Source organism: Mobula hypostoma, chromosome 2, assembly GCF_963921235.1.
Source record: "Mobula hypostoma chromosome 2, sMobHyp1.1, whole genome shotgun sequence".
Taxonomy (NCBI): Eukaryota; Metazoa; Chordata; class Chondrichthyes; order Myliobatiformes; family Myliobatidae; genus Mobula; species Mobula hypostoma.
Window position 1 is genome coordinate 97,038,682 of NC_086098.1, and position 26,936 is coordinate 97,065,617.

At 43.5% G+C, this 26,936-nt stretch overlaps 1 protein-coding gene across 2 annotated transcripts in view; it reads right to left on the reverse strand.

Moving 5' to 3' along the window:
• The window catches only part of LOC134342316 (regulating synaptic membrane exocytosis protein 1-like), a 622,982-nt gene that overhangs the window by 2,694 nt on the left and 593,352 nt on the right, over nt 1-26,936 (reverse strand). For both annotated transcript variants that reach the window (XM_063040293.1, XM_063040291.1), the window contains 3 exons: nt 21,703-21,812; nt 18,616-18,717; nt 9,717-9,856 (listed from right to left, as the gene is read on the reverse strand). In XM_063040293.1, coding sequence (XP_062896363.1) covers nt 9,717-9,856; nt 18,616-18,717; nt 21,703-21,812 — 352 coding nt within the window. The remainder of the gene's footprint in view (nt 1-9,716; nt 9,857-18,615; nt 18,718-21,702; nt 21,813-26,936) is intronic.

Here is a 26,936-nt window from a genome sequence, read left to right on the forward strand (position 1 = left end):
GCCTTTTGGCCCTTCTTGGCTGTGCCGAATTATTTTCTGCCTAGTCCCACTAACCTGCACATGAACCATATCCCTCCGTACACCTCCCATCCATGTATCTGTCCAATTTATTCTTAAATGTTAAAAAAGAAACCCGCATTTACCACCTCATCTGGCAGCTCATTCCATACTCCCACCACTCTCTGTGTGAAGAAGCCCCTCCTAATGCTCCCTTTAAACTTTTCCCCCCTCACACTTAACCCATGTCCTCTGGTATTTTTCTCCCCTTGCCTCAGTGGAAAAAGCCTGCTTGCATTCACTCTATCTATACCCATCATAATTTTATATACCTCTATCAAATCTCCCCTCATTCTTCTACACTCCAGGGAATAAAGTCCTAACCTATTCAACCTTTCTCTGTAACTGAGTTTCTCAAGTCCTGGCAACATCCTTGTACACCTTCTGTGCACTCTTTCAATCTTATTTCTATCCTTCCTGTAATTTGGTGACCAAAACTGAACACAATACTCCAGATTCGGGCTCACCAATGCCTTATACAACCTCATCATAACATTCCAGCTGTTACACTCAATTCTTCGATTAATAAAGGCCAATGTACCAAAAGCTCTCTTTACGACCCTATCTACCTGTGACGCCACTTTTAGGGAATTTTGTATCTGTATTCCCAGATCCCTCTGTTCTACTGCACTCCTCAGTGCCTTACCATTTACCTTGTATGTTCTACCTTGGTTTGTCCTTCCAAAGTGTAAGCCCATTTTTCCAGCTGGTCCAAGTCCCTCTGCAGGCTCTGAAAACCTTCCTCACTGTCCACTACACCTCCAATCTTTGTATCATTAGCAAATTTGCTGATCCAATTTACCACATTATCATCCAGATCATTGATATAGATGACAAATAACAATGGACCCAGCACTGATTCCTGTGGCACATACTAGTCACAGGCCTCCACTCTGAGAAGCAATTCTCTACTACCACTCTTTGGCTTCTTCCATTGAACCAACGTCTAATCCAATTTACCACCTCTCCATGTATACCTAGTGACTGAATTTTTCTAACTAACCTTCCATGTGGGACCCTGTCAAAGGCCTTACTGAAGTCCATGTAGACAACATCCACTGCCTTCCCTTCATCCACTTTCCTGGTAACCTCCTCGAAAAACTCCAATAGATTGGACAAACATGACCTACCACGCACAAAGCCATGTTGACTCTCCCTAACAAGTCCCTGTCTATCCAAATGCTTGTAGATTCTGTCTCTTAGTACTCCCTCCAATAACTTACCCACTACCAACGTCTGACTTACCGGCCTATAATTTCCCGGATTACTTTTTGATCCTTTTTTAAACAACGGAACAACATGAGCTATTCTCCAATCCTCCAGCACCTCACCCGTAGACACCCACATTTTAAATATATCTGCCAGGGCCCCTGCAATTTCAACACTAGTCTCCTTCAAGGTCCGAGAGAATACCCTGTCAGGTCCTGGGGATTTATCCACTTTAATTTGCCTCAAGATCACTGGGACCTCTTTTGGGGCAGGTGTGACCTGTACAAAAAGGATGGGTTGCACTTGAATCCCAGGGGTACCAACATCCTGGTGGGGAGGTTTGCTAAGGCTACTGGGGAAAGTTTAAACTAGAATTGTTGGGGGTGGGAACCGAACTGAAGAGACTGGGGAAGAGGAGGTTGGCTCACAAATAGAGAGAGCTTGTAGACAGCGAGAGAGGGAGGATGTGACTAAACACATTGAAGGAAGAGTAGTAGATGTAGCGTATATGGATTTCAGCAAGATATTTGATAAGATACCCCATGCAAGGCTTATTGAGAAAGTAAGGAGGCATAGGATCCAAGGGGACGTTGCTTTGTGGATCCAGAACTGGCTTGCCCACAGAAGGCAATGAGTGGTTGTAGACAGGTCACATTCTGCATGGAGGTTGATCACCAGTGGAGTGCCTCAGGGATCTGTTCTGGAACCCTTACTCTTTGTGATTTTTATAAATGACCTGGATAAGGAAGTGGAGGAAGGGTTAGTAAGTTTGCTGATGACACAAAGGTTGGAGACGTTGTGGATAGTGTGGAGGGCTGTCAGAGGTTACAGCAGGACATTGATAGGATGCAAAACTGGGCTGAGCAGTGGCAGATGGAGTTCAACCCAGATAAGTGTGAAGTGGTTCATTTTGGTAGGTCAAATATGATGGCAGAATATAGTATTAATGGCAAGGTTCTTGGCAGTGTGGAGGATCAGAGGGATCTTGGTGTCCGAGCCCATAGGACACTCAAAGCAGCTGCACAGGTTGACTCTGTGATTAAGAAGGTGTACGGTGAATTGGCCTTCATCAATCGTGGAATTGAGTTTAGGAGCCGAGAGGTAATGCTGCAGCAATGTAGGACCCTGGTCAGACCCCACTTGGAGTACTGTGCTCAGTTCTGGTCGCCTCACTACAGGAAGGATGTGGAAGCCATAGAAAGGGTGCAGAGGAGATTTACAAGGATGTTGCCTGGATTGGGGAGCATGCCTTATGAGAACAGGTTGAGTGAACCTGGCCTTTTCTCCTTGGAGTGAAGGAGGTTGAGGGGTGACCTGATAGAGGAGTACAAGATAATGAGAGGCATTGATCGTGTGGATAGTCAGATTTCCGGTTGCCACAAGAGGACACAGGTTTAAGGTGCTGGGGAATAGGTACAGAGAATACGTCAAGAGTAAGTTTTTTTAAAAATTCAGAGTGGTGAGTGCATGGAATGGGCTGCCGGCAACAGTGGTGGAGGCAGGTACGATAGGGTCTTTTAAGAGGCTTTTAGATGGGTACATGGAGCTTAGTAAAGTAGAGGGCTATAGGTAAGCCTAGTTATTTCTGAGGTAGGGACATGTTCGGCACAACTTTGTGAGCCGAAGGGCCCGTATCGTGCTGCAAGTTTTCTGTTTCTATTAGTTAAGCTTGTGCTTGGTCTGAAGTTCACCAGGCTTGGGTTTGAATGCCAGAATAATGAGAATGTTTGGTACATTACAACCAGAACAATGTGTGAGTCAACTGAAATATAATCAATACACTTCTAGGCAATAACATGGTTTCAATTTGGATTCTGCACCTGCCTCTAAATCTTCAACAGATTCAAGGCTTCTTCAGTTGATATACAAGCAGCGGTTCCCAAACTTTTTTGGTTCCCATCCCCTTACCTACCAGACCACATCTTCACTGCCCTTTCCCTTTCTGCTCATGAATAAAAGCTATCAAGAATTGATTTTTGATGCACAGAGAAAGAAAATAGGAACTACAAATTCAAAGCAGTGACAAATAATTGCAAGAATTATTTAAAACCATTTAAAGCTACAAATAAAATTACTACTTTACTGTAAAAAAATCATCAATTTTAGAGTGTACATTAGTCCAGCTATTCACAACTTGGGCTTGGTGCAGTGATATCAGTTTCTGAAAATCATACTGAATGTCACTCAGAAGTCTCAGATCTCCATGTTCGGCAATTTGCCGTCTGTTTCAATGATTTGAAAGAAATTGGCTGACTGCACTGAAACTGCGCTCCCCTGAATGTGATGTTGGAAAGCCAATAAAGAACATCTTGACCTTTTTCCACACTGCAGGATAGTGTTCAGAGAGTTCTTTCTGCATCCAAAAGGCTTTATGATTTTTTTTTTGAACCTTGGCTTCAGCTCAAGGTCATTTTGAAGTGAGATCTTTTCTTCCTCTATCTTTCCTGTTAATTCCTCATTACTAGTGTTCAAGAATGGATTTATCAGACAATCTGGAATGTCCCTGAAAGAAGACCCCGAAATCTCTCTGACATGTCTTTATGCAGCTCACCCAGGTGGGTACAGTATACTTGAAGGTCATCATCTGGTATTCTTTCTTCCAATTCAGAGAGGCTGAGAAATTGGAAAAGGTTGCTATAGTCAATTTGCACTTAAATAGGGTTAATTTGGACAGAATGGTGGAGCTGACTTATTTGATTTTAATAATCTGCAATTGCAAGGAAATGATATGATCTTGATTTCATAGAACTTTGCAAATAATTCTAGAAACATAGAAAACCTACAGCACAATACAGGCCCTTCGGCCCACAAAACTGTGCTGAACATGTCCTTACCTTATAACTACTTAAGCTTACCCATAGCCCTCTATTTTTCTAAGCTCCATGTACAATCCAGGAGTCTCTTAAAAGACCCTATCGTATCTGCCTTCACCACTGCCACCGGCAGCCCATTCCATGCACTCACCACTCTGTGTTTTTTAGAAAAAACTTACCCCTGATATCTCTTCTGTACCTACTTCCAAGAACCTTAAAACTATGCCCTCTCGTGCTAGCCATTTCAGCTCTGGGAAAAAGCCTCTGACTATCCACACGATCAATGCCTGTCATTATCTTGTACACCTCTATCGAGTCACCACTCATCCTCCGTCGTTCCAAGGAGAAAAGGCTGAGTTCACTTAACCTATTCTCATAAGGCATGCTCCCCAATCCAGGCAACATCCTTGTAAATGTCCTCTGCACCCTTTCTATGGTTTCCACGTCCTTCCTGTAGCGAGGCAACCAGAATTGAGCACAGGACTCCATGTGGGGTCTGACCAGGGTCCTGTATAGCTGCAACATTACCTCTCGGCTCTTAAACTCAATCCCACAAATTGATGAAGGCCAATGCACCGTATGCTTTCTTAACCAGACTGTCATTCTGCGTGGCAGCGTTGTGTCCTGTGGACTGAGACCCCAAGATCCCTCTGATCCCCCACAGTCTTATCATTAATATTATATTCTGCCATCATATTTGACCTACCAAAATGAACCACCTCACACTTATCTGGGTTGAACTCCATCTGCCACTTCTCAGCCCAGTTTTGCATCCTATCCGTGTCCTGCTGTAACTTCTGACAGCCTTCTACACTATCCACAACATCCCCAACTTTTGTTTCATCAGCAAATTTACTAACCCATCCTTCCACTTCCTCATCCAGGTCATTTATAAAAATCACGAAGAGATTTTTGCATTGTTGCACAATGTGTGTTGCACTTCCTCAGACGTTTAATCTATTTGTCTTTGAACATAGCTTTCACTGAGCAAAATTGCTTTACTTATTTGGTCTGGTGACTAAAATGGTACTCATAACCTCCCTTACTACTGGCATAATCAGTTCTTCTCCAATTGTATTGGGCTTTCCAGATATAGCAATGAAATGTTGCATGAAGCACACAAACCATCACTGTTTTGTTGTGAAATGATGGCAAGTAGGTTTTGAGGTGTTTTCTGTTCCTGAAAATTTTCACAAAGTGACTGAAAATAAGCCAAATTCTTGTTTGCTTTACCAGAGTTTTTACTGTTCAAGGAGCCTAGATAGTTCCATTGCCTCATTTGTAAAACAACTTTTTTTCCCCACACAAGACACATTGATTGCTGTTGGTTGCTTGGTGCTGTTATAAATCCATATTTCAGATACTAGAAACATAGAAACATAGAAAATAGGTGCAGGAGTAGGCCATTCGGCCCTTCGAGCCTGCACCGCCATTTATTATGATCATGGCTGATCATCCAACTCAGAACCCAGCCTTCCCTCCATACCCCCTGACCCCTGTAGCCACAAGGGCCATATCTAACTTCCTTTTAAACATAGCTAATGAACTGGCCTCAACAGTTTGCTGTGGCAGAGAATTCCACAGATTCACCACTCTCTGTGTGAAGAAGTTTTTCCTAACCTCGGTCCTAAAAGGCTTCCCCTCTATCCTCAAACTGTGACCCCTCGTTCTAGACCTCCCCAACATCGGGAACAATCTTCCTGCATCTAGCCTGTCCAATCCCTTTAGGATCTTATACGTTTCAATCAGATCCCCCCTCAATCTTCTAAATTCCAACGAGTACAAGCCCAGTTCATCCAGTCTTTCTTCATATGAAAGACCTGCCATCCCAGGAATCAATCTGGTGAACCTTCTTTGTACTCCCTCTATGGCAAAGATGTCTTTCCTCAGATTAGGGGACCAAAACTGCACACAATACTCCAGGTGTGGTCTCACCAAGGCCTTGTACAACTGCAGTAGTACCTCCCTGCTCCTGTACTCGAATCCTCTCGCTATAAATGCCAGCATACCGTTCGCCTTTTTCACCGCCTGCTGTACCTGCATGCCCACTTTCAATGACTGGTGTATAATGACACCCAGGTCTCGTTGCACCTCCCCTTTTCCTAATCGGCCACCATTCAGATAATAATCTGTTTTCCTATTTTTGCCACCAAAGTGGATAACTTCACATTTATCCACATTAAATTGCATCTGCCATGAGTTTGCCCACTCACCCAACCTATCCAAGTCACCCTGCATCCTCTTAGCATCCTCCTCACTGCTAACACTGCCACCCAGCTTCGTGTCATCCGCAAACTTGGAGATGCTGCATTTAATTCCCTCATCCAAGTCATTAATATATATTGTAAACAACTGGGGTCCCAGCACTGAGCCTTGCGGTACCCCACTAGTCACCGCCTGCCATTCTGAAAAGGTCCCGTTTATTCCCACTCTTTGCTTCCTGTCTGCTAACCAATTCTCCACCCACACCAATACCTTACCCCCAATACCGTGTGCTTTAAGTTTGCACACTAATCTCCTATGTGGGACCTTGTCAAAAGCCTTTTGAAAATCCAAATATACCACATCCACTGGTTCTCCCCTATCCACTCTACTAGTTACATCCTCAAAAAATTCTATGAGATTCGTCAGACATGATTTTCCTTTCACAAATCCATGCTGACTTTGTCCGATCATTTCTCTACATATACTCTACACTATACTATCTACACTTTTTTGTTTGGCCTGTTTCTGTCATTTTCATAATGGATTCATGACCACAGTCAAACACCTATTGTTTAATTCCAATCCCGAGCACTGCAATCGATAAAAGGGAAAGTCGTCATAGCTCTGGTAAAACCTGCCTCTGTGCCTGAAGGTACCGTACATAATGTTTGGCAGCGATATCTCTGTTGGGCTGTGGGCTAGAGAAAAACAGTCAAGACCATTTGAAAGGGCAGATTTTGAACATTACTCTATTGAATGCTATACCCTAATTCACAGGAATTACATAACAGTGTGATTTTGAGTATGGGAATTGTACTAGCTAGCACTGTACTACTGTAGTAAATGACAACAACGCATCATCTGAGCCTGGAAATAACAATTTCTTGAGTCCAGATTTCTCATGATATGCCAAATACAGAAGTGCCATATTGTTTTTCAAGAACTATAATGTGCTTTGAGCCAAGTCCAAGGGAATGGTGGGTTCGCAAGATATGAGGTGATTACTGTAATCAATTATGAGGCAATGAGCATCAATTGCTTATAATAAGTAATTCATTTCTTAAATTAAGCCTGTACTCCCTCAGCTGTTCTCCTTGCTTCCAAGTACCCCGCCACTGCCCCCTTAGAAATTTCCACTGTCCCAAGGGGTGATATCACCCACTTTGGGAACCACTGATACAAAGTAATACTGAATCACAATGTCCAGGGAATGCTGTGTTTCCTTTGAGGGAATATTGATGACAGTGATTCAAGGCCAGTAAATATAACTACAATTTATCTAATTATTCCTTTTTGAACACTGCTACATAAAAATGACAATAAATAAGTAATACTGGAAGAACTCAGCTGGTCAGTTCTGATGAAGAGTCTTGGCCTGAAATATCAACTCTTCATTCCTTTCCATAGATACTGCCTGACCTGCTGAGATCCTCCAGCATCTTGAGTGTGTTTCTCAGGATTTCCTGCATCTACAGAATCTCTTGTTTCAAATTAGAACAAACCTTTGGTTCTGAAAGATGTTACATCCTGAGTCTTGAATTGAATGAAAGAGTCTTGAATGATGCCAAATAAACAACTGTGCAACCAATGGCAGTATCCTAGAACATCTTTATCATCAAAAAGCAAGAGATATTACATGTCTTGGTATGCAAAAAGGAAGATAGATTCCACAGAGCCTAAAGAGAATTTCAATCCTTGCTGGCCACATATGGGGCGTATTATGACTGTTCAAAAGCAAATATGGTACCTTACTCAAAAAGGAATGCTGAGGTTAAATCTGGGACAGTGAATGTAATATCAGTGGAAGGGAAGTTATTGGGGAAAAAGTCCAGAGGGACACAATTAACCCACACCTGGAAAGGCAAAGGTTGATCAAGGCTAATCAGTTTGGGAGATCATGTCTGCCTAATCTGAGTTTTTTTTGAATAAGTAACAAAATGTACTGGTGGGGTTACAGTGGTTTATGTAGTCCACAGGGACTTCAGTAAGGCCTTTGAGAAAAGGTCCCATGTGGTAGACTGGTTGAAAAAGTTTTAGCTCATGGGATTCACGGCAAATTGATCCTGACATTAGCTTGGAAAAAGGAGACAGAATAATGGTGGAGGATTACTTTTGCAATTGGATGCCTGTGACCAGTGGTGTATCACAGAGACTGATATTGGGACATTTGCTGTTTGTCATTTAGATTAATGATTTTGATATGAATATGAGTTATATGATAAGTAAAGTTGCAGTGATATGAAAATAGGCAGTGTTGTTGATAGAATGAGGAAAGATTTCTGGGACGGAGTTTTTCAACTATGAGTATAGAATAGATAAGTTGAGTTTGTTTTCCTTGGATGAGAGGAGGCTGCTGTAGGATGGGGTGGGTGGGGGAAGGAGTGTGCACCTGATAGATGTGTACATTATTGGGGCCTTAGGTGGATAAATTTCTCCCCATCATGGAGATGTCTAAACTTAGAGGGTATAGATTTAAGGTGAGAACATAGAACAGTACAGACCAGGACCAGGTCCTTCAGTCTACCCTGTCAGTACAGACCATGATTCAATTTCAACAAATCCTACCTGTATGCACGTGGTCCATATCCGCTGTTTACGTGTTTAAATACCTCTGAAACATTGCTACCTACTTCTACTGTCTTGTTTGGCAGCATGTTCCAGGAATCTACACTTCCATGTGTTTTTTTAAAAAAAAACCTCATCTCTTAGGACTAAAAGTGCTAAAGAAAATCTGAGGATTTCTTCCCTACCCATTGGATAATTGAAGTCTGGAAAGTGGTGAAGGCAGGTATTCTCACAACACTTAAGAAGTAACTGGAAGTGCACTTGGATCACCAAGTGGTGGTAAACTGGAATATTGCTTATGGGTTCCTGGTGGTCAGGATGGGCCAAAGGGGCTGTTTCTGTGCTCTATGATTCTATGATTATAACTGTAATCTGATGGAAACAAGGGATTCACTGGACAAAACCTGATTTTGCATAAACTTTTAAAAATATACTCTAGCTTTGATAAGATGTATCACTTCACACTAATTAAGATTAAATACCATCCATCAATGCTCTGCCCACCTTGCCAATTCATCAATTTAATTCTACAGCTTTAGACTATTCATGTCACCTTCACCATTTTCCAATATCATCCATAAATTTACTAATCATATCTCCTTGATTCATGTCCAAATCTTTTAATAGAAATAACAAACAATAAATTTCCCAGCACTGATCCTGTGGTACACCAATGTTTACAGGTTTCCAATCACAGAAAGAAACTGCCCACCAGAGGCGCAGGGAACTGTGGAGCGATTTCAAACTGTGTAAAATCTGGAGAGTAAGGCTGTCTGAAAATCTTTCACAGAGAAAAGGCAGGGGCACCACTCTAAAAGTCTGCTGAAATAGTTAGTGAAGTTCACCAAGACACTGAGTAAAACCCACCTGTAAGACTTTACCCTGTGGGCTTTCTTCAAACAGCAATGACTGTTGATAGAGAGGATCAAGTGTTTTCCGTGCAATCTTTGTTTTCTTTTTGGCAATACAAACACCATTCTCCAGCAGATACACTTTGACATAAGGAGCTGCAAAAGGATGAAATTAAAAATTAAATAAAAAGATACTTCTAAGGTCAAATTCTTATGAATGATGACTTTACAGTGTATTTTAGATGACTTTACAGTGTATTTTAGAATGACTTTACAGTGTATTTTAGATGACTGTACAGTGTATTTTAGAATAACCCTTGCCTTCTGAGCCAGGGAGTGAATCTGCAGGCCAGATTGCTGGTTTGCTTTAAAAGCTGTCGTAGTTTAAAAATAGGGCCAATTGTATAATCGCCAGAGCAACTTAGCTGCTTGTATGGGAAGCAATTAATGAAGCACTAAATTACAAGAGGTAATAATACAGGAGATGGATTTTTGACTATGCAAGGCTCTGTTAATTCTCTGCAGGAGCAATGCAATCCCAGGTCTTTCCCTACAGACCTGTGATTAATTGTCTTTCAAGTACTGATCCTTTTCCATTATGAAAGCTAAAGTATGGGAATAGGAAAACTACTTTCAACTGCAACTTTGCTTCTTGTTGGATTACAGATGCCAAGTGTCAACTACTTGCTGGTTAAGGAAATGTATTCTTGGTTCTTTTACCAAGTTACATAAATCTGTAACCTCCAAAGCCTGACTTTTCTAACAGGTCAATGATTTGAACCATTTTGAACAATTTCTTCAGTTGTCTCCCCACGAGGATCAATCCCAGCTTCTCCAGCCTTTTTATATAACTTCTCACCTGGAAACTCTTCCAGTAGGTCTTTTCTGTACCCTCTCCAATGTCTTTACATCCATGTTATTATGAAAAAAATGATATTCCAGTTGTGGCCAAATGATTGTTTTCCGTAGTTCAGTAAAACAATCCTGTTTTAGTTCACTATGTTATAAAGCCATATTTTCAATCTACCCAGATGTTCTTAAAACTGCTGCAGAAATGTCTGTGTGGAAGTAGAAATTTGCACAATAGTCATTTCTAATGAGATTAGAAATGAGAGTCATGGAGGGGAACATGATGAAAACTACCTGGTTCACACTAACCATCAAACTCCCATTCACACTAATCCTACTAGTGGGGTACGGTGACTAGTGGGGTACCGCAAGGCTCAGCGCTGGGACCCCAGTTGTTTACAATATATATTAATGACTTGGATGAGGGAATTAAATGCAGCATCTCCAAGTTTGCGGATGACACGAAGCTGGGTGGCAGTGTTAGCTGTGAGGAGGATGCTAAGAGGATGCAGGGTGACTTGGATGGGTTGGGTGAGTGGGCAAATTCATGGCAGATGCAATTTAATGTGGATAAATGTGAAGTTATCCACTTTGGTGGCAAAAATAGGAAAACAGATTATTATCTGAATGGTGGCTGATTAGGAAAAGGGGAGGTGCAACAAGATCTGGGTGTCATTATACACCAGTCATTGAAAGTGGGCATGCAGGTACAGCTGGCGGTAAAAAAGGCGAATGGTATGCTGGCATTTATAGTGAGAGGATTCAAGTACAGGAGCAGGGAGGTACTACTGCAGTTGTACAAGGCCTTGGTGAGACCACACCTGGAGTACTGTGTGCAGTTTTGGTTCCCTAATCTGAGGAAAGACATCCTTGCCATAGAGGGAGTACAAAGAAGGTTCACCAGATTGATTCCTGGGATGGCAGGACTTTCATATGAAGAAAAACTGGATGAACTGGGCTTGTACTCGTTGGAATTTAGAAGATTGAGGGGGGATCTGATTGAAACGTATAAGATCCTAAAGGGATTGGACAGGCTAGATGCAGGAAGATTGTTCCCGATGTTGGGGAAGTCTAGAACGAGGGGTCACAGTTTGAGGATAGAGGGGAAGCCTTTTAGGACCGAGATTAGGAAAAACTTCTTCACACAGAGAGTGGTGAATCTGTGGAATTCTCTGCCACAGGAAACAGTTGAGGCCAGTTCATTGGCTATATTTAAGAGGGAGTTAGATATGGCCCTTGTGGCTACGGGGGTCAGGGGGTATGGAGGGAAGGCTGGGGCGGGGTTCTGAGTTGGAGGATCAGCCATGATCATAATAAATGGCGGTGCAGGCTCGAAGGGCTGAATGGCCTACTCCTGCACCTATTTTCTATGTTTCTACTCTCTCACTTTTCATTTTCCCCATATTCCCACAATTGCTCCGCCCAACCAACCCTTTACCATCGTCCCACCCCTAAGATTTTACCACTTGCGTACACACCACAGGCAATTTACTCAGACCAATTTGCAAGCTTTTTTGAGAAATGACAGGAAATCGAACACCTGGATACAAGGCAAACATATAAACTCCATACTACCAGAGAGGTTTGAATGAAGCAGATTGCTGGATCTATGAGGCAGCTGGTCAATAAACTGTTGAACTGAATAGTACAATGTGTTTTTGGAAGAAGTTTACAAACTACATGGGAAGAGGAAAAGCAATGCTCTGGTGGCGCGCAATAAGCGGGCCTTAACAGACAGAGGACCCAGCAGCCTCTTGCAACCAAGATGTGGAACTGGTTGTCCTGGGACCATCCTTGCCACTGGGATTTACCTCATCATGGTGAAGGTAGTGCTACTGGGGATGGCGCACCCCCTGTGGCACTTTAAAATCTTCCTTGCGCAGGTCTCCACCTCTGAGCACGGTGAACAATACCTGGACCTTACACATGGTTGAAGTCTGACAGCGATGGGGCATCTGACAATGGGAGCAGGTATGAATAGACTGGGAGCTCCTAGTCAGAACCCTGCACGGCAGCAGCACAAGGTATTTGGTCGCTAGCAGCTGGGACCGAGTGGCAGCTGTTTTCAGCAGACCCCTGTGCGACTGAGCAGCCCTATTTAGGGACCGCACTGCTCACCCCAATTGAGGAAGGGCCTAGAAAAGGCGGCCTAAAAATTGCCTATTCAATCACTCACCTGGATAGGTTACCACGCCTATCGGGTTATTCCACTACTGCGGTTGAAATAAGAAACAATACAACCTAAAACTGGCAGCATGGAATGTAAGGACTCTCCTGGACTCGGATGACATTTCTGACAGACCTCACTGGAGAACAGCCTTGATCGCTGCTCTGAGGCACTACAACATCGACATTGCTGCCCTGCGTGAGACCAGGCTCCTGGATGAAGGCTCTTTAACAGAGGAAGGGTTACACCTTCTTCTGGAAAGGTTTCCCCCCAGGTGGACAGCATCTCCACAGAGTAGGCTCGGCCATTAAGAACACCTTTCTACCAAGTCTTACAGAAACACCTGTTGGCATTAGTGAAAGTCTAATGACCCTCCATATCTCCCTGGAAAAGAAACGTTATACCACGCTTCTCAGTGCCTATGCACCAACTTTGCCATCTGAGAATGAGGCCAAGGATGGCTTTTATCAGACATTGGATGAAGCTCTTTGCCAGAATCCTAAGAATGATAAGGTCCTTTTGCTTGGGGACTCAACGCTAGGGTGGAACAGAACAACAGGATATGGAATGGAGTGCTAGGTAGGCATGGTATTGGCAAGGTGAATGCAAATTGCATGAGGCTACTTACTCTTTGCTCTGAGCACAACCTTACCATAACCAACACCATCTTCCAACAGAGGGCAAAATATAAGACCTTGTGGATGCACCCTCACTCTAAACATTGGCATATGATCGACTTCTTCATTGTGAGAGGTAGCGATATCAAGGATGTTCTTATCACCCGTGCCATGAGAGGTGCAGAGTGCTGGACCGACCACTGTATGATTGTGGCCAAGCTCCACATGAAAGTGCGTTCCCCGCCCACCCCCCCACCTGCAAAAACTAATAAAAAGTGGCTAAATTGCAACCGCTTGAGAAACACAGAAGCAAGAAGTGTCGACGCATCCTAGCTGAGAAACTAAGGGAGTTGGAACCTTGTCTGAGCTCAGAAAATACCACGGAACAACAGTGGACCTATATCAGCTCCGCACTCTGAGGCAGCAGCCCAATCCATCGGCCATAAGAGCAGGAACTGCCAAGACTGGTTTGACAATAACTCAGACACCATCCACGGGGCAACTTTAGACAACTCGTCATCCACCAGCATCAGACAGCATTGGCAGGCAGCTCGGAGGAAAGTGCAAAAGGCAATACAGGCCATACAAAATGAGTGGTGGACTGAAAAGGCACATGAAATCCAGTCCTTTGCTGATAATAATGACATGCATAATTTTTACAATGCTGTCAAAACCATCTACAGCCCAATAAATTGATGCGTTACTCCCTTGAAAACAGCTGATGGTCTAACATTTCTGAAGAATCAGAATACCATTCTGCTGAGGTGGGCTGAGCATTATAACACCCTGCTTAATCAGGACTCCGACGCAGACCCCATCATCCTGGACGAACTGCCTGAACTTCCTCCTATCCACGACCTCAGTCTATCACCAACCTTCCAGGAGGTCCTACCAGCTGTCCATTCCCTTAAGAACAGCAAGTCCCCTAGCACTGACAATATCCCTGCTGAGTTACTGAAGAACTGAGGGTACATATGTATGCGCACCCTCTATCAGTACATCACCAAGGCCTGGACTGATGAGAACATCCCACAGCAATGGAGAAATGCAAACATCATTGTCATTTATAAGAACAAGAGTGACAAGGCCATCTGCAGCAATAGTAGGAGCATACCACTCCTTTCTGTTGCTGGAAAGGTCCTGGCTAAGGTGATGCTTCAGCGACTCATCAGCAACATCACCGAGTCAATGCTGCCCGAATCGCAGTGTGGATTTAGGAAGAACAGGAGCATGATCGACATGATCTTTACAGCCCGGCAGTTTCAGGAAAAGTACTGGGAGCAACATCAGTTTATGGCCTTTGTCGACCTCTCCAAAGCATTCGACACTGTGCAAAGAGAGTAGTTATGGGACATCCTCCTCAAGTTTGGTTGTCCCAATAATTTTGTTAACATCCTCTGCCAGTTCCACGATGGGATGACTGCTTGGGTAACCGTAGGAGGACAAGAGTCTGAGCCCTTCCTTGTACGCACAGGGGTGAGGCAGGGGTGTATACTAGCACCCGTGCTCTTTAACATCTTCCTCTTGTGTATTACTAAGCTACTCCACAACGAGATTGAAGACAGCAGTGGTGTGGCAGTGGACATCAGATTAGATGGCAACCTCTTTGACATCAGGACGTTCCACACAACCACCAAACTCCATAGAGAGCGGGACCTGGAGCTGCAGTATGCAGACGACTGTACTCTTGTGGCCCATACTCCAGAGGATCTTCAGACTGTCCTTGCTGTGGCGGTGAGAGCGTACAGCAGGATGGGGCTGACTGTCAATACCCACTAAAACAGAAGTGGTTTGCCAATGGAGTACCAGTGTCCCACCCACTCTACCTGCCTTTACTGTTGGTGATGAAAAGCTGTCAGTAGTGCCATCTTTCAAATATCTGGGGAGCATTCTCTGAGGATCGCGGCATTGACAACGACATCCAGAGCCACATTAAACAGACATTAGCTGCCTTTGGGAGACTTTGGTGTAGAGTCTTCCAGAACAGGAGCCTTCATCCCTCCACAAAAGTCGCCATATACCAAGTGGTCTGTGTCACCACCCTCCTTTATAGCTGTGAAGCTTGGGTAACCTACAGCCGTCACATCAAGTCCTTGGAGCGCTTCCACATAAGCTGCCTCCAGCACATTCTGGGAATTACCTGGTGTGAGCCGGTACCTCACACTGAAATACTTGTAAAGACCAACTACAGAAGTATTGAGGCCATGATCACCCCCCGTCAGCTGCAGTGTCTGGGGCACGTGATAAGGATGCCCCCATGTTGGCTACCCCGCAGAGTGTTATATGGCCAGCTACATCATGGTCGATGCTCAGCCGGAAGGCCGAAGAAGCGCTGTAAGGATCAGATGAAGAATGCTTTAAGGAAGTGCAAGATCAGACCCGAGGACCTGGAGGAGGTTGCTGCTGACCGTACCACGTGGTGACAGCTGTGTAGGGACGAGGTTCATATTCTGGAGATGGAAAGAACAACCAGAAGACAGCAGAAGAGAGCCAGGAGAAATGCAGCCATGGTTGCCACCACTACCACATATACATGTCCCACCTGCAATAGAGCTTGTGGGTCCAGGATAGGACTGTATAGTCATCAAATATCTCACTGTTAAAGGAGTGGACATCGTCATCGGATCTCGATGGACAACAGAAGGAGGAGGGCTGTCAGAGGTTACAACAGGACATGGATAGGATGCAAAACTGGGCTGAGAAGTGGCAGATGGAGTTCCACCCAGATAAGTGTGAGGTGGTTCATTTAGGTAGGTCAAATAGGATGGCAAAGTATAGTATTAATGGTAAGACTCTTAGCAGTGTGGAGGATCAGAGGGATCTTGGGGTCCTTGTCCATAGAACACTCAAAGCTGCTGCGTAGGTTGACTCTGTGGTTAAGAAGGCATACGGTGCATTGGCCTTCATCAACTGTGGGATTGAGTTTAGGAGCCGAGAGGTAATGTTGCAGCTTTATAGGACCCTGGTCAGACCCCACTTGGAGTACTGTGCTCAGTTCTGGTCACCTCACTACAGGAAGGATGTGGAAACCGTAGAAAGGGTGCAGAGGGGATTTACAAGGATGTTGCCTGGATTGGGGAGCATGCCTTATGAGGACAGGTTAAGTGAACTCGGCCTTTTCTCTTTAGAGCGGCTGAGGATGAGAGGTGACCTGATAGATGTGTATAAGATGAGAGACATTGATTGTGTGGATAGTCAGAGGCTTTTTCCCAGGGCTGAAATGGCTAACACGAGAGGGTACAGTTTTAATGTGCTTGGAAACAGGTACAGAAGAGACGTCAGGGGTAAGTTGTTTTTTTTTACAGAGTGGTGAGTGCATGGAATGGGCTGCTGGCAACAGTGGTGGAGGTGGATACGATAGGGTTTTTTAAGAAACTCCTGGATGGGTACATGGAGCTTAGAAAAATAGAGGATTATGGATAACCGTAGGTAATCTCTAAAGTAAGTACATGTTCAGCACAGCATAGTGGACTGAAGGCCCTGTATTGTGCTGCAGGTTTTCCATGTTTCTAACCCCTTCAGTTGCCTTACCTTTAAGATAACTCCAGCATTGAGTACTCCCTGAACCAGATGTCAAACCTATTGTCTCCTATTAAGTTGGTCCTGGTATTGAATGGATCCTTTCCTTCCTATGCAATGTATCTTGTGCCAATCCAATGTACAATCTTTGACTCCCTAACTCACTGCTGAAGAATACAATTTGCACACTCATATATACAACTGCCATATATTGATGCCCAGCTTCCCTGTAGCAGTAGTTATGTACACCCAAATTCATACACTCCAGCCCTGCCCAACCTCCTGCAGCCCAACCCTCCACCACATAATCCTCTACACCTCACCCCTCCCAATCAACTCTCCTTAACACAACACATTCAAACTCTCATTTTACCCTACATTACCCTTTCCCTGCACCCCACTTTACAACCACTCACTCTTCTCCATCCCAAACTTTACCCAACCCTCCCTATTGCCGATTTCTTTATTAATCCCTGTGATAAAGGACATATGTTCTTGCTGCTCATCCATTCTGGGCCTCAGTTAAATCTCCCCCCAGTCTCTATTTCAAATTAAGCAATCTTAGCACAGACCAACCTTAAACTATCATTTCTCATCCCTGGCAGTATGTACATAACTCCTCTCTGCACGCTTTCCAGTCCTCTCACATCTTCCTGAAGCACGGTAACCAGAAGTACTAGCTATCCCCAGGGTTCCAGTTACTAACATTGCCCTTTACTTCCTGCCTCAATGCTAATTTCTAATCCACTTTGGATCCAATGAGCATTTAGTTTTTTTGATCCATCTGCCATTAAACACATTGTTCAGCTTTGCTAAGCTCCATACTGATCCCATCAAACATCCTATTCTCAATGCCCATCCTTATTAGTTCCTCAATTTTCAATTGTTAGTCAGACCAGACATTCTTTAAGAGGTAATCTAAATTTTAACTTGTTAAATGGAGACAGGCAATCATCGGTGAGATAAGGGAGGATCTGTCCCAGGTTAATTGAGATCAAAGCCTAGCTGACGGAAGGACAATATCTGACCTTCAAAGAGGAAATGTTCAGGTATGGTCTGGATACATTCACAAGTAGGTAGGTAGGACAATGAAAAAAAGAAAGCTGCCTGGGTGATGAATTAAACAGACTAAGATGGATAACAAAAAGGTAGCACTTGACATATATCAGGTTTTAAAGTGGCAATAGGCTGAATGTGCAGTGCTCAGATGGGAAGAAAGGCATTGAGAATAGATGGGCAGCTAATCCAAGATGAACACAAACACCTCTATTAGACATAAGTAATATGAGGCAGTGAGGGGAGGTGGGATTAGGTTTGCACTTTGGGAAGGGTTTATGTTAATCACAAATTTAAGGATGGAACAAAGGCCAGGATTAAAATAGTAGAGGATATTTTGTGTTTACCACTAAAACCTCAGGAGAAGGGAGTCGGGGTAGCGATAATGGATAGGATGAAAATTGGAGGCTGCCAGTGCTTAAAGTTGACAAGGCACCACAGTGATCCAGTTGTCTTCACTCTAGGTTGCTTGGTAGGGATAAAGACCACAAATCCTTAGATACAGGGGGTGTATCTGAGGATTGCAGGCTGGCAAATGGATTTATTCAAAAAGGAGTGTAAGGATGTCACTAGTGATGGCAGATCTGTCAACTTAACACCAGCTGTGGGGAAGGACTTAGAAAAATAACTATAAAAGAAATTCAAAACAACTTGAAGTCTGAACAAATAAGAGAATATACCATTGATGAGATGTGTTGCTGACTTACCAGGGAGTGATTTAGATCCTGGCTTTTGACTGAGGCCTCGTGCTCTGATTACTTCAACTTCCAACTGCCCTTTCCGGTCTAGCATTCCAATTTGAATGTCACCTAAGAACACAAAGGAAATTTGCAAAAAAAAACAGTATGCTTAGAGCATTGGAGACTCCAATTCTCATTATCAAGTTGCAAACAAGAGGAAAAACAGGTAGAAAAGACAACCTGAGAAACATAATTCAGCTCATCAAGGAAGATATGAACCCAGTCCAGAACATTTTCCACCCAGCAAAAAATATCCTTCAACCAAGACTGGATCACACAAGGACACAAGAAAGTAGAAGTAGGAGTAGACTACCTGGACTCTCATTATAGTACTCCAAAGATCACCCACGTGTCATGAAGCTTTCAATCAGCAGCTGGTCTTATTTTGCCCCAAAAGACCTTTCCTCCGGGGACTCCTCTGCACTTTTTTTGTGCTGGAAATGACTCCGTTTCAGATCAGCCATGGTTTTGGCACCATTGCAGAATGCTGTGGCTCTTGAGACTGGAGCACACAGATTTGGCCTAAAGCCCCAGTGCATTATTGAGTGAATGCCACACGGATGGAGGTGCCATCTTTTGAATGAACCCTCAAATCCAGGGCCCATTACCTCAATCACCTGTTTTTAATTTTCAGTCAACATAACCAAAAAACTGGACTGTTACATCAATATTTGTGGGAGCTGCTGTATACAAACCGGCATATTTCCTGTTTCACCATGATGATAATTGCATTATGTAGATGAAAGTCCATTCTCAATGTGAAACAGTTCACATTTGACCAGAAACTATTCATCATTCCCCTTCACACTAATGGGTCCAAATCATCCTGAAGGTCTTTGCTTCAGCACCTATTTCCTGAGCAGTGGCACTGAGCTGTGGTGAGTAGGCACAGAGCTGAGAACAATGGACTTCTAAGAGTGAACTGTGGGTAGGGGGTGTGGACAGGGAGTTGTGGCAGGAAGCTGTGGGTAGAGGGCAGTGGGCTGTGTGCAATGGGCTCTGGACAGTGAGCTGTGGGCAGTTGGCAGTAAGCTATGGGCAGTGGAGTTTTGACAGGGAGCTGTTGGTTGCAGGCAGGAAGATGTGGGCTGTGGACCGTGAGTCCTGGGCAATGAACTCCCTGGAAAGGGCTACAGCGAGGGGGAGCCTGTAGTCTCACTGAGTGTACAGATAACAACACAAATGATCAGAGCTTTCACGTCCTGAACAGTCAGCTGGGTGTGATCAGAAGGAACGTATCAGAGCCCCGGTAATTTTGTACTTTGACAGAGGCAGCAGACATTTGTTTATACATCAGCAAATCTGGAGCGTTTGTGGAAACAGCAATCGGTCCACAAGTTGTGGGTCTGTGCTGAATGACCATGGACATCTGACAGATAGGGCATTGCACTGCAATAGGTGCTCACCCACTACTTTTCTTGGCGGACGGTGTGGGATGTGAACAGACTGCAGGAAGAGTGAGAGGAGGCTGATGGACAGAGTGGTGTGGCAACAGTCGGACTAATAGACACCAGGCTCTCTGCCCCCTGAGTGAATGCCTAGACACTCCAAGTATATGCTGTGGGGCCATGGTGTGACGAGCACTGACAAAACTTCTGCTGCCTGACCTGTCATAGCTTGGTGAGGCAGCAACACCTGCTCTTATCCAGCCAGCCCTCACTCCCACTGGCTGCAGAGAGTGAGGATAAAAAAGAGCAATAATTAATTCAGTTCTGTCCATTTTCCACAGATGGATGGCCCCTCACAGGGATGCCGTGAATGTTGAACAGCCACCCCTCTGTAAAACTGATGCTTGTGCATCAAGCCCTGATTTCAAATTGTTTGGAGGAGGAGGTGCTCTCCATCACTGAGTGGCATTTGTCACACTTTATCACTTTTAAATAGTGGCTACTTGAGTGAACCTTATGCAAAATAAACTCTACATAAGCTTTCACTCACATCTGAGTGGGGATCATTGAACTTGAAAGCACACTTGCATTAAAAGCCTTGCAATGACAGCCTGGAATTATATTAAGAAGTTCCATTGCCCCCTCTGCTGTTGATTTTTTTTTGTCCCCTTGTTATTCACTTCTTCAGGTAACCAGATACACTCAGTGGCCACTTTATTAGGTACTGGCGTGGAACCTGGCATGGCCTTCTGCTGCTGTAGCCCATCCCCTTCAAGCTTCAATGTGTTGTGCATTGAGATGTTGTTCTGCACACCACAATTGTAATACATGGTTATGTGAGTTACTGTCGTCTTCCTGTCACCTTGAACCAGTCTGACCACCCTCCTCTGACCTCTTTTGACAAGGCATTTTCACCCACAGAACTGCCACTCACTGGATGTTTCTTGTTCTCTGGAGACTGCTGTGCATCAAAATCCCAGAAGGTCAGCAGTTTTCAAGATGTACAAACCACTCTGTCTGGCACCAACAATCATTCCACAGTTAAAGTCACTGACATCACATTTCTTCCCTATTTTGATGTTTCGTCTGAGTAACAACTGAATCTCTTGACCATGTCTGTGTGCTTATATACATTAAGTTGCAGCTAAATGATTGGCTGATTAGATACTTGCATTAACAAGCAAGTGTACAAGTATACCTCATAAAGTGGCCATGGGTGTACATACCACTCCCAAGTACAAATACAATGATAATAAAACACCATAATAGTATTGTTACATCAAAATAAACTTGTACAAATGTTTTTTTTAATTTGGTAAGTAGTACAGATTGATGAGCTGATGATGCAGTTACAGATGGAGACACACTGGAGACTGCAGGTGCTGGAATCTGGATCAGCAAACAATCTGTGGGAGGAACAGAAGGATGAGCAGCATCTGTGAGAGGCAGGGATTTGTTGACGCTTTATGGTAAAACCTTGCCTGAAATGACAACGATTCCTTTCTCCCACAGATGCTGCTTGATCTATTGAATTTTTCCAGCAGATTGCATGCAATTACAGACTCCCTGTTGATTAAAACAGTTGACTTTCCCAAAGTGCTCTAATGAACTGTGCGTTGAAGCTTGGTAAGTTCTTTGCATGCAATTCTAGTAGCTCATCACTTACCCATAGCTGGTGTTGCTAACGTTTGTCTTCCAACAAGTTGCGCAGGTCCTAGGCCATCAAGGAAGTCGCTGAATTGACTGTCGGCACCTAATCTCATCCCGGGAAATAAACTAGAGCAGACAACAGCAGTTAGAAGAATGAGCATTTAAATCACATTGTTGCTTGATCACTGGACATTCCCAGTGCGAAAGGATTCACAGCTAACACAGATTGGATGGTTACCCATTCCCTGATTTCCAATCCTGTACCACATGGAATGCTAACGGGGCTCAATCTTCACCATTTCACTCAAGTTATTTTCCTTCTAAGATCCACTGTTTTGCTCAAGGATTAGAGTAATATTCCTGAAATATAGCTGAAATATTCAATCTCCAGCAATCTCCCGATGAATCTCCTCTACACCTTCTCTTCACCTTCACCTGCAGTCATACCCTTCCTATGGTGTGGTGACCGGAATTGTACTCAGTACTCCAGCTATGGGTTATTAATATTCAATACAATAAAATATAGGGAATACTCAGCAAGTTAGATAGCATCTGTTAAAAAAGAATTAGTGATTGTTTCAAGTGAAAGATCATTCCTCCAAATTTCATCGGGAGGAAGTATTAGAGTGAAAATGGAATTCATTGCCTTAGACAGCTGTGGAGGCCAAGTCGCTGGGTATATTTAGAATGAAGGTTGATAGGTTCTTGATTAGTAAGCATGTCAAAGGTTATGGGTGAAGGCAGGAGAATGAGGTTGAGAGAGATAATAAATCAGCGATGTTGGAATGGTACAGCAGTCTCGATGGGCCGACTCGACTAATTCTGCTCTTCTGTCCTATGGAAAATTAATAAGATGCAGTCATTTTTTCCGTCAGCTATGGGTAAGCCAAAGGGCCTTCTAAGTGAAATGTTGACTGTTTCTTTCCAGAGATGCTGCCTGACTTACTGAATGTTTTCATCATTTATTTTTTAAATTCACTTTTTCAGGGGTTTTCTAATTTCATTTACTGTTCTGTGGACTTGTACCGTGACCTTTTTGCTCATCTATTCTATGCGCTGACTAATGAAGGCAAGTGTCTCATCTATCTTTGCTGCCACCTGCTGGAATTATTGAACTAGTATGAAGGATTCCCCTGTTCCTCAATATCTCCTGAGGTGGTTACTGAAGGAAAGAGACAAGAGGGCAGAAAAAAAGAAGTCAAGTATGTACGATAATCTGAGTTAGATTTGATTCCTCCTTGGCATATACTAAAATGAATAACACAAAATGTAAGTCTTTAAGACAAAATGGTGCTAGCCTGTAAGTGGGATAGTTCTGAGAAAGTTAAAGCAGTGTGAGTCTACAGCTTTGAGTAAGAATAGATGATGATGAACACATGTTTGTCAAGGGAAAGTGAAATTATTCTGCATGTACAGATATCAAATGGTGCCTTATCATGGGAAAGTACTAGTGATTGGGGTTTTGAAGGGTATGAAAAATGGCCAATTTCTTTCTGCAAGGTGGCATCTTCTCTTAGGCTGGTCATGACTACAGCAGTGTAGAAAGAGGGAGGGATGGGGGGGGGGTGTTCCCTCTGGCATGCTGTAGATCAGCTCAGTTAGTGGATGATAAATATTAGGCTGTTTTCTGTACTGCTACATTTTTCTGTCTTGCACATTTCATATAACTAATAAAGTGATTTCTTGCGGTTTAACACATGTACAGTGACTCCATTGTTTGCGGATACATATACGAATGTCCCTTGCTGAATGGGAGAAGAATATGGAATGAATTTGAAAATCTTTTTATTACAGAGGCCCAAGTGAGAAGAACAAGTGTTAGGGTGGGCATACATCACTGACCTGAAGCAAGGAGAAACACTGAGGGCAACTTCAACACCAGGATGAAGCCTTTAAATCTAACACATTGAAGGTCTAGAGATCATAAAGGATAGAGGTTATATATGCATTGGGGAAATAAAGTGGATTATGTGTAAGTGTACTAAGAACAAGCTGAAGGGTATAGGGTAAGGAAAGACAGCCATAAGAGTATTGGAAATATCAAGTTTGTACTCCTGCTCACACCCTACCCCTATCAGAGAGAACAGAAAGAGTAGATAGAGTTCCTCGAGCCCTCATCTTTCATCCTACCAGCCTCTCCATCCAGAACATCATTCTTTGTCATTTCCTCCAGCTGCAATGAGATCCCACCAGCAGCCACATCTTCTCCTTCCTACCCTTTCTGACTTCTGCGGTGTCTACCTCTCCTGTGGCTCCCTGGTGCACTTATCCCCCCCTCATCCATCCCTCCCTCCTAACCCCTTGCTCTTTCCCCTGTCATTGCAGGAGGAATAACACTTGTTCTTACACCTGGTCCCTCACTACCATCCAGAGACCTTGTCTACTGCATTTGGTGCTCCCATTGTAGCCTACTGTATATCAGCGGTCCCCAACCACCAGGCCGCGTACCGGTACCAGGCCGCGAGGAAACGATATGAGTCAGCTGCACCTTTCCTCATTCCCTGTCACGTACTGTTGAACTTGAACATAGGGTTGCCAACTGTTTCATGTTTGCCAGGACGTCCTGTATATTGGGATAAATTGGTTTGTCCCATATGGGACCGCCCTTGTCCCGTATTTCCCTCGCTAAGTAGAGCGTTCCTATGAAACCTTTCGTGCCGAAATGGCGTGAAGCGAAGAAGCAATTACCATTAATTTATATGGAAAAAATGTTTGAGCGTTCCCAGACCCAAAAAATAACCTACGAAATCATACCAAATAACACATAAAACTGAAAATAACACTAACATATAGTAAAAGCAGGAATGATATGATAAACACACAGCCTATATAAAGTAGAAATAATCTATGTACAGTATAGTCAGGAAGATGAAGGCAAAACCGATTTTTGGGGGGAGAAAAATCAGCACGTACGCGCACGCGCACATCACATGCGCACGTCACGCATGTGCACACAGGTGCCTGCGCAAGGCTTCATGGTCATGGTAGTCTTTCCTGGGGTAAAGTGTCCCAGGATTTGACTGCTACTTTTGTCCCTTTTTTGGGAGTGAGAAAATTGGCAACCCTAACTGTAAAAGACATGTTGAGGTGAATTTAATCCTACTTGAACTACCCCGGTTGGCCGGACCGCAAGAATATTGTCAATATTAAACCGGTCCGGGGTGCAAAAAAGGTTGGGGACCCCTGCTCTACATCAATGAGTCTAAACACAAAATGGGTGATTGTTTTGCAGGGCAATGATGTTAAATGGCCATTTCAAGTCCCCAGCTACATACTCATTTCAATTTTCCTTCCCACTTCCACACTGACCTTGCCCTTCTCCAATGCAAACTGGGGAAACAACCTCTTGTGTTCTGCTTTAGTGGTCTATAACTCAATGGCATGAACTTTGACTTTTCTAATTTAAGGTAACCTTCTCAGTGGGTTTTCTTTCATTTTCCCTTTTTTTCTACCTCTCCCTCTTCCTCCTCCACTCTTTCCCACCTTCCTTTCTAGAACCTATTACACATCATCAACCCCTCCCTTTTCTCCTGGTTCCATCCATCCTGTGCACAGAATCTTCTCTCCATCCTTCCCCTAGTCATCTGATTCTAGTTCTGGTTCTTTTTGTCATTTGCCTCTCTTCTAATGCCTCCTATTACTTCCTCCTTTACTGCTGGTCTTCTGTGTTCCTGCTTAACACCACCCTGTCAGCAGCTGTCTCCAATCTTCCTGCTCCCCTCTTCAGATAAAGTAAATGAGAATTCTAAAAGATTCTTTAACTATACTGTATTAAAAACAAAAAGGCAACTAAGGAGAGAGTAGGTCCCTTTGTGGTAATTTACACATGAAGCCATGGGAGATGGGCGATGTCTTAAATAAATACTACTTGTCTGTCTTTACTGTGGAGGCCAGGGCATTCAAGGAATATTAGTGATGTCCTGAAAAATATCCACAATATAAAAGAGGTGGTCTTAGCATGAGGTGCATGAAGGTGGATATATTGCTAGGGCCTGACCAAGGTTATTGTGGGAAGGAAAAAAAGGATTTTGGAGTCCTGGTTGAGATTTTTGTTTTTTGCAGCTTTCTTCATTAGGCATGAGTGAACAACCAGCAGACTAAAGGATGGCTAATACTATCCCTTTATTTAAGAAGAGCTGCAAGGACAAAGGAAAGGGAACCAAAAACTGGAAGACATAGATTGTAGGTGAGAGGGGAAAGATTCAATAGGGACTCGAGGAGCAACTTCTTCACACTGAGGGCAGTATGTATTGAATGAGCTGCCAGAGAAGGTAGCTTTGGCTGGTACAGTAACAACATTTAAAAGACATTTGTATATGGATAGGAAAGGTTTATAGCGATACAAGGCAAATGGAACTGGTTTAGGTGAGTATCTTGGTCAACATGAATTCGTTGGGCCAAAGGGCCTGCTTCCTCAATGTCTCCATGACAAGCTATGGAACAACAGGCTAATATCAGAGGAGGGGAAGTTACTGGAGGGGGATCCATCTGCATTTGAAAAGCCATGGACTGATGAGGGACAGTCAACATGGTTTACCCATGGGAAATTGAATCTCAAATATTGATTGTTTTTTGAAGAAGTGACCAAGAAGATTGATGCTGGTAGGGTGAAAGACTTGATCACATAGCCTTTAGCAAGGCTCTTGATAAGGTTCTGCATTGTTCTGGTCCATAAGGGTATATCACATGTAATTTAATGTGAGAGGGCTAATTGGATACAATATTGGATTGTGGAAGAGGTTTAGAAGGTGGTAGTGCAGATTTATTTATCCTACTGGAAGCTTGAGACCAATGGTGTGCTGTAGGGATTGGTGCTGGGTTCACTGTTGCTTATCATACTTTGTATTTTAACAATTTCGACGGAATGTAGAGGCCTGATTAGTAAGTTTGCAGATGACACTAAAACTGGTGGTGAAGTGGATAGTGAAAAATGTTGCCTAAGGTTACAACATGATCTGCATCAACTGGGAAAATGGACAAAGAAATGGCAGATAGAATTTAACTCAGACAAGTTCAAAATGATATACTTTGGGGAATTTACCAGGGCAGAACATATACGGTGAATGGCAGGGCCCTGTGGAGTGTTGTAGAATAGCATCACTTCTCATGTTACCAAAAAGGTAGCAGTTAATAATTGTTAACTAAGGCACATGATTAATCAAGATAAAAGCTTTGAAAGAAGAACAATGTATTTCTCTTTCTTACACACAGCCAGGCCAACCAATTTTGCCTAGTTCCATGTTAAAATAA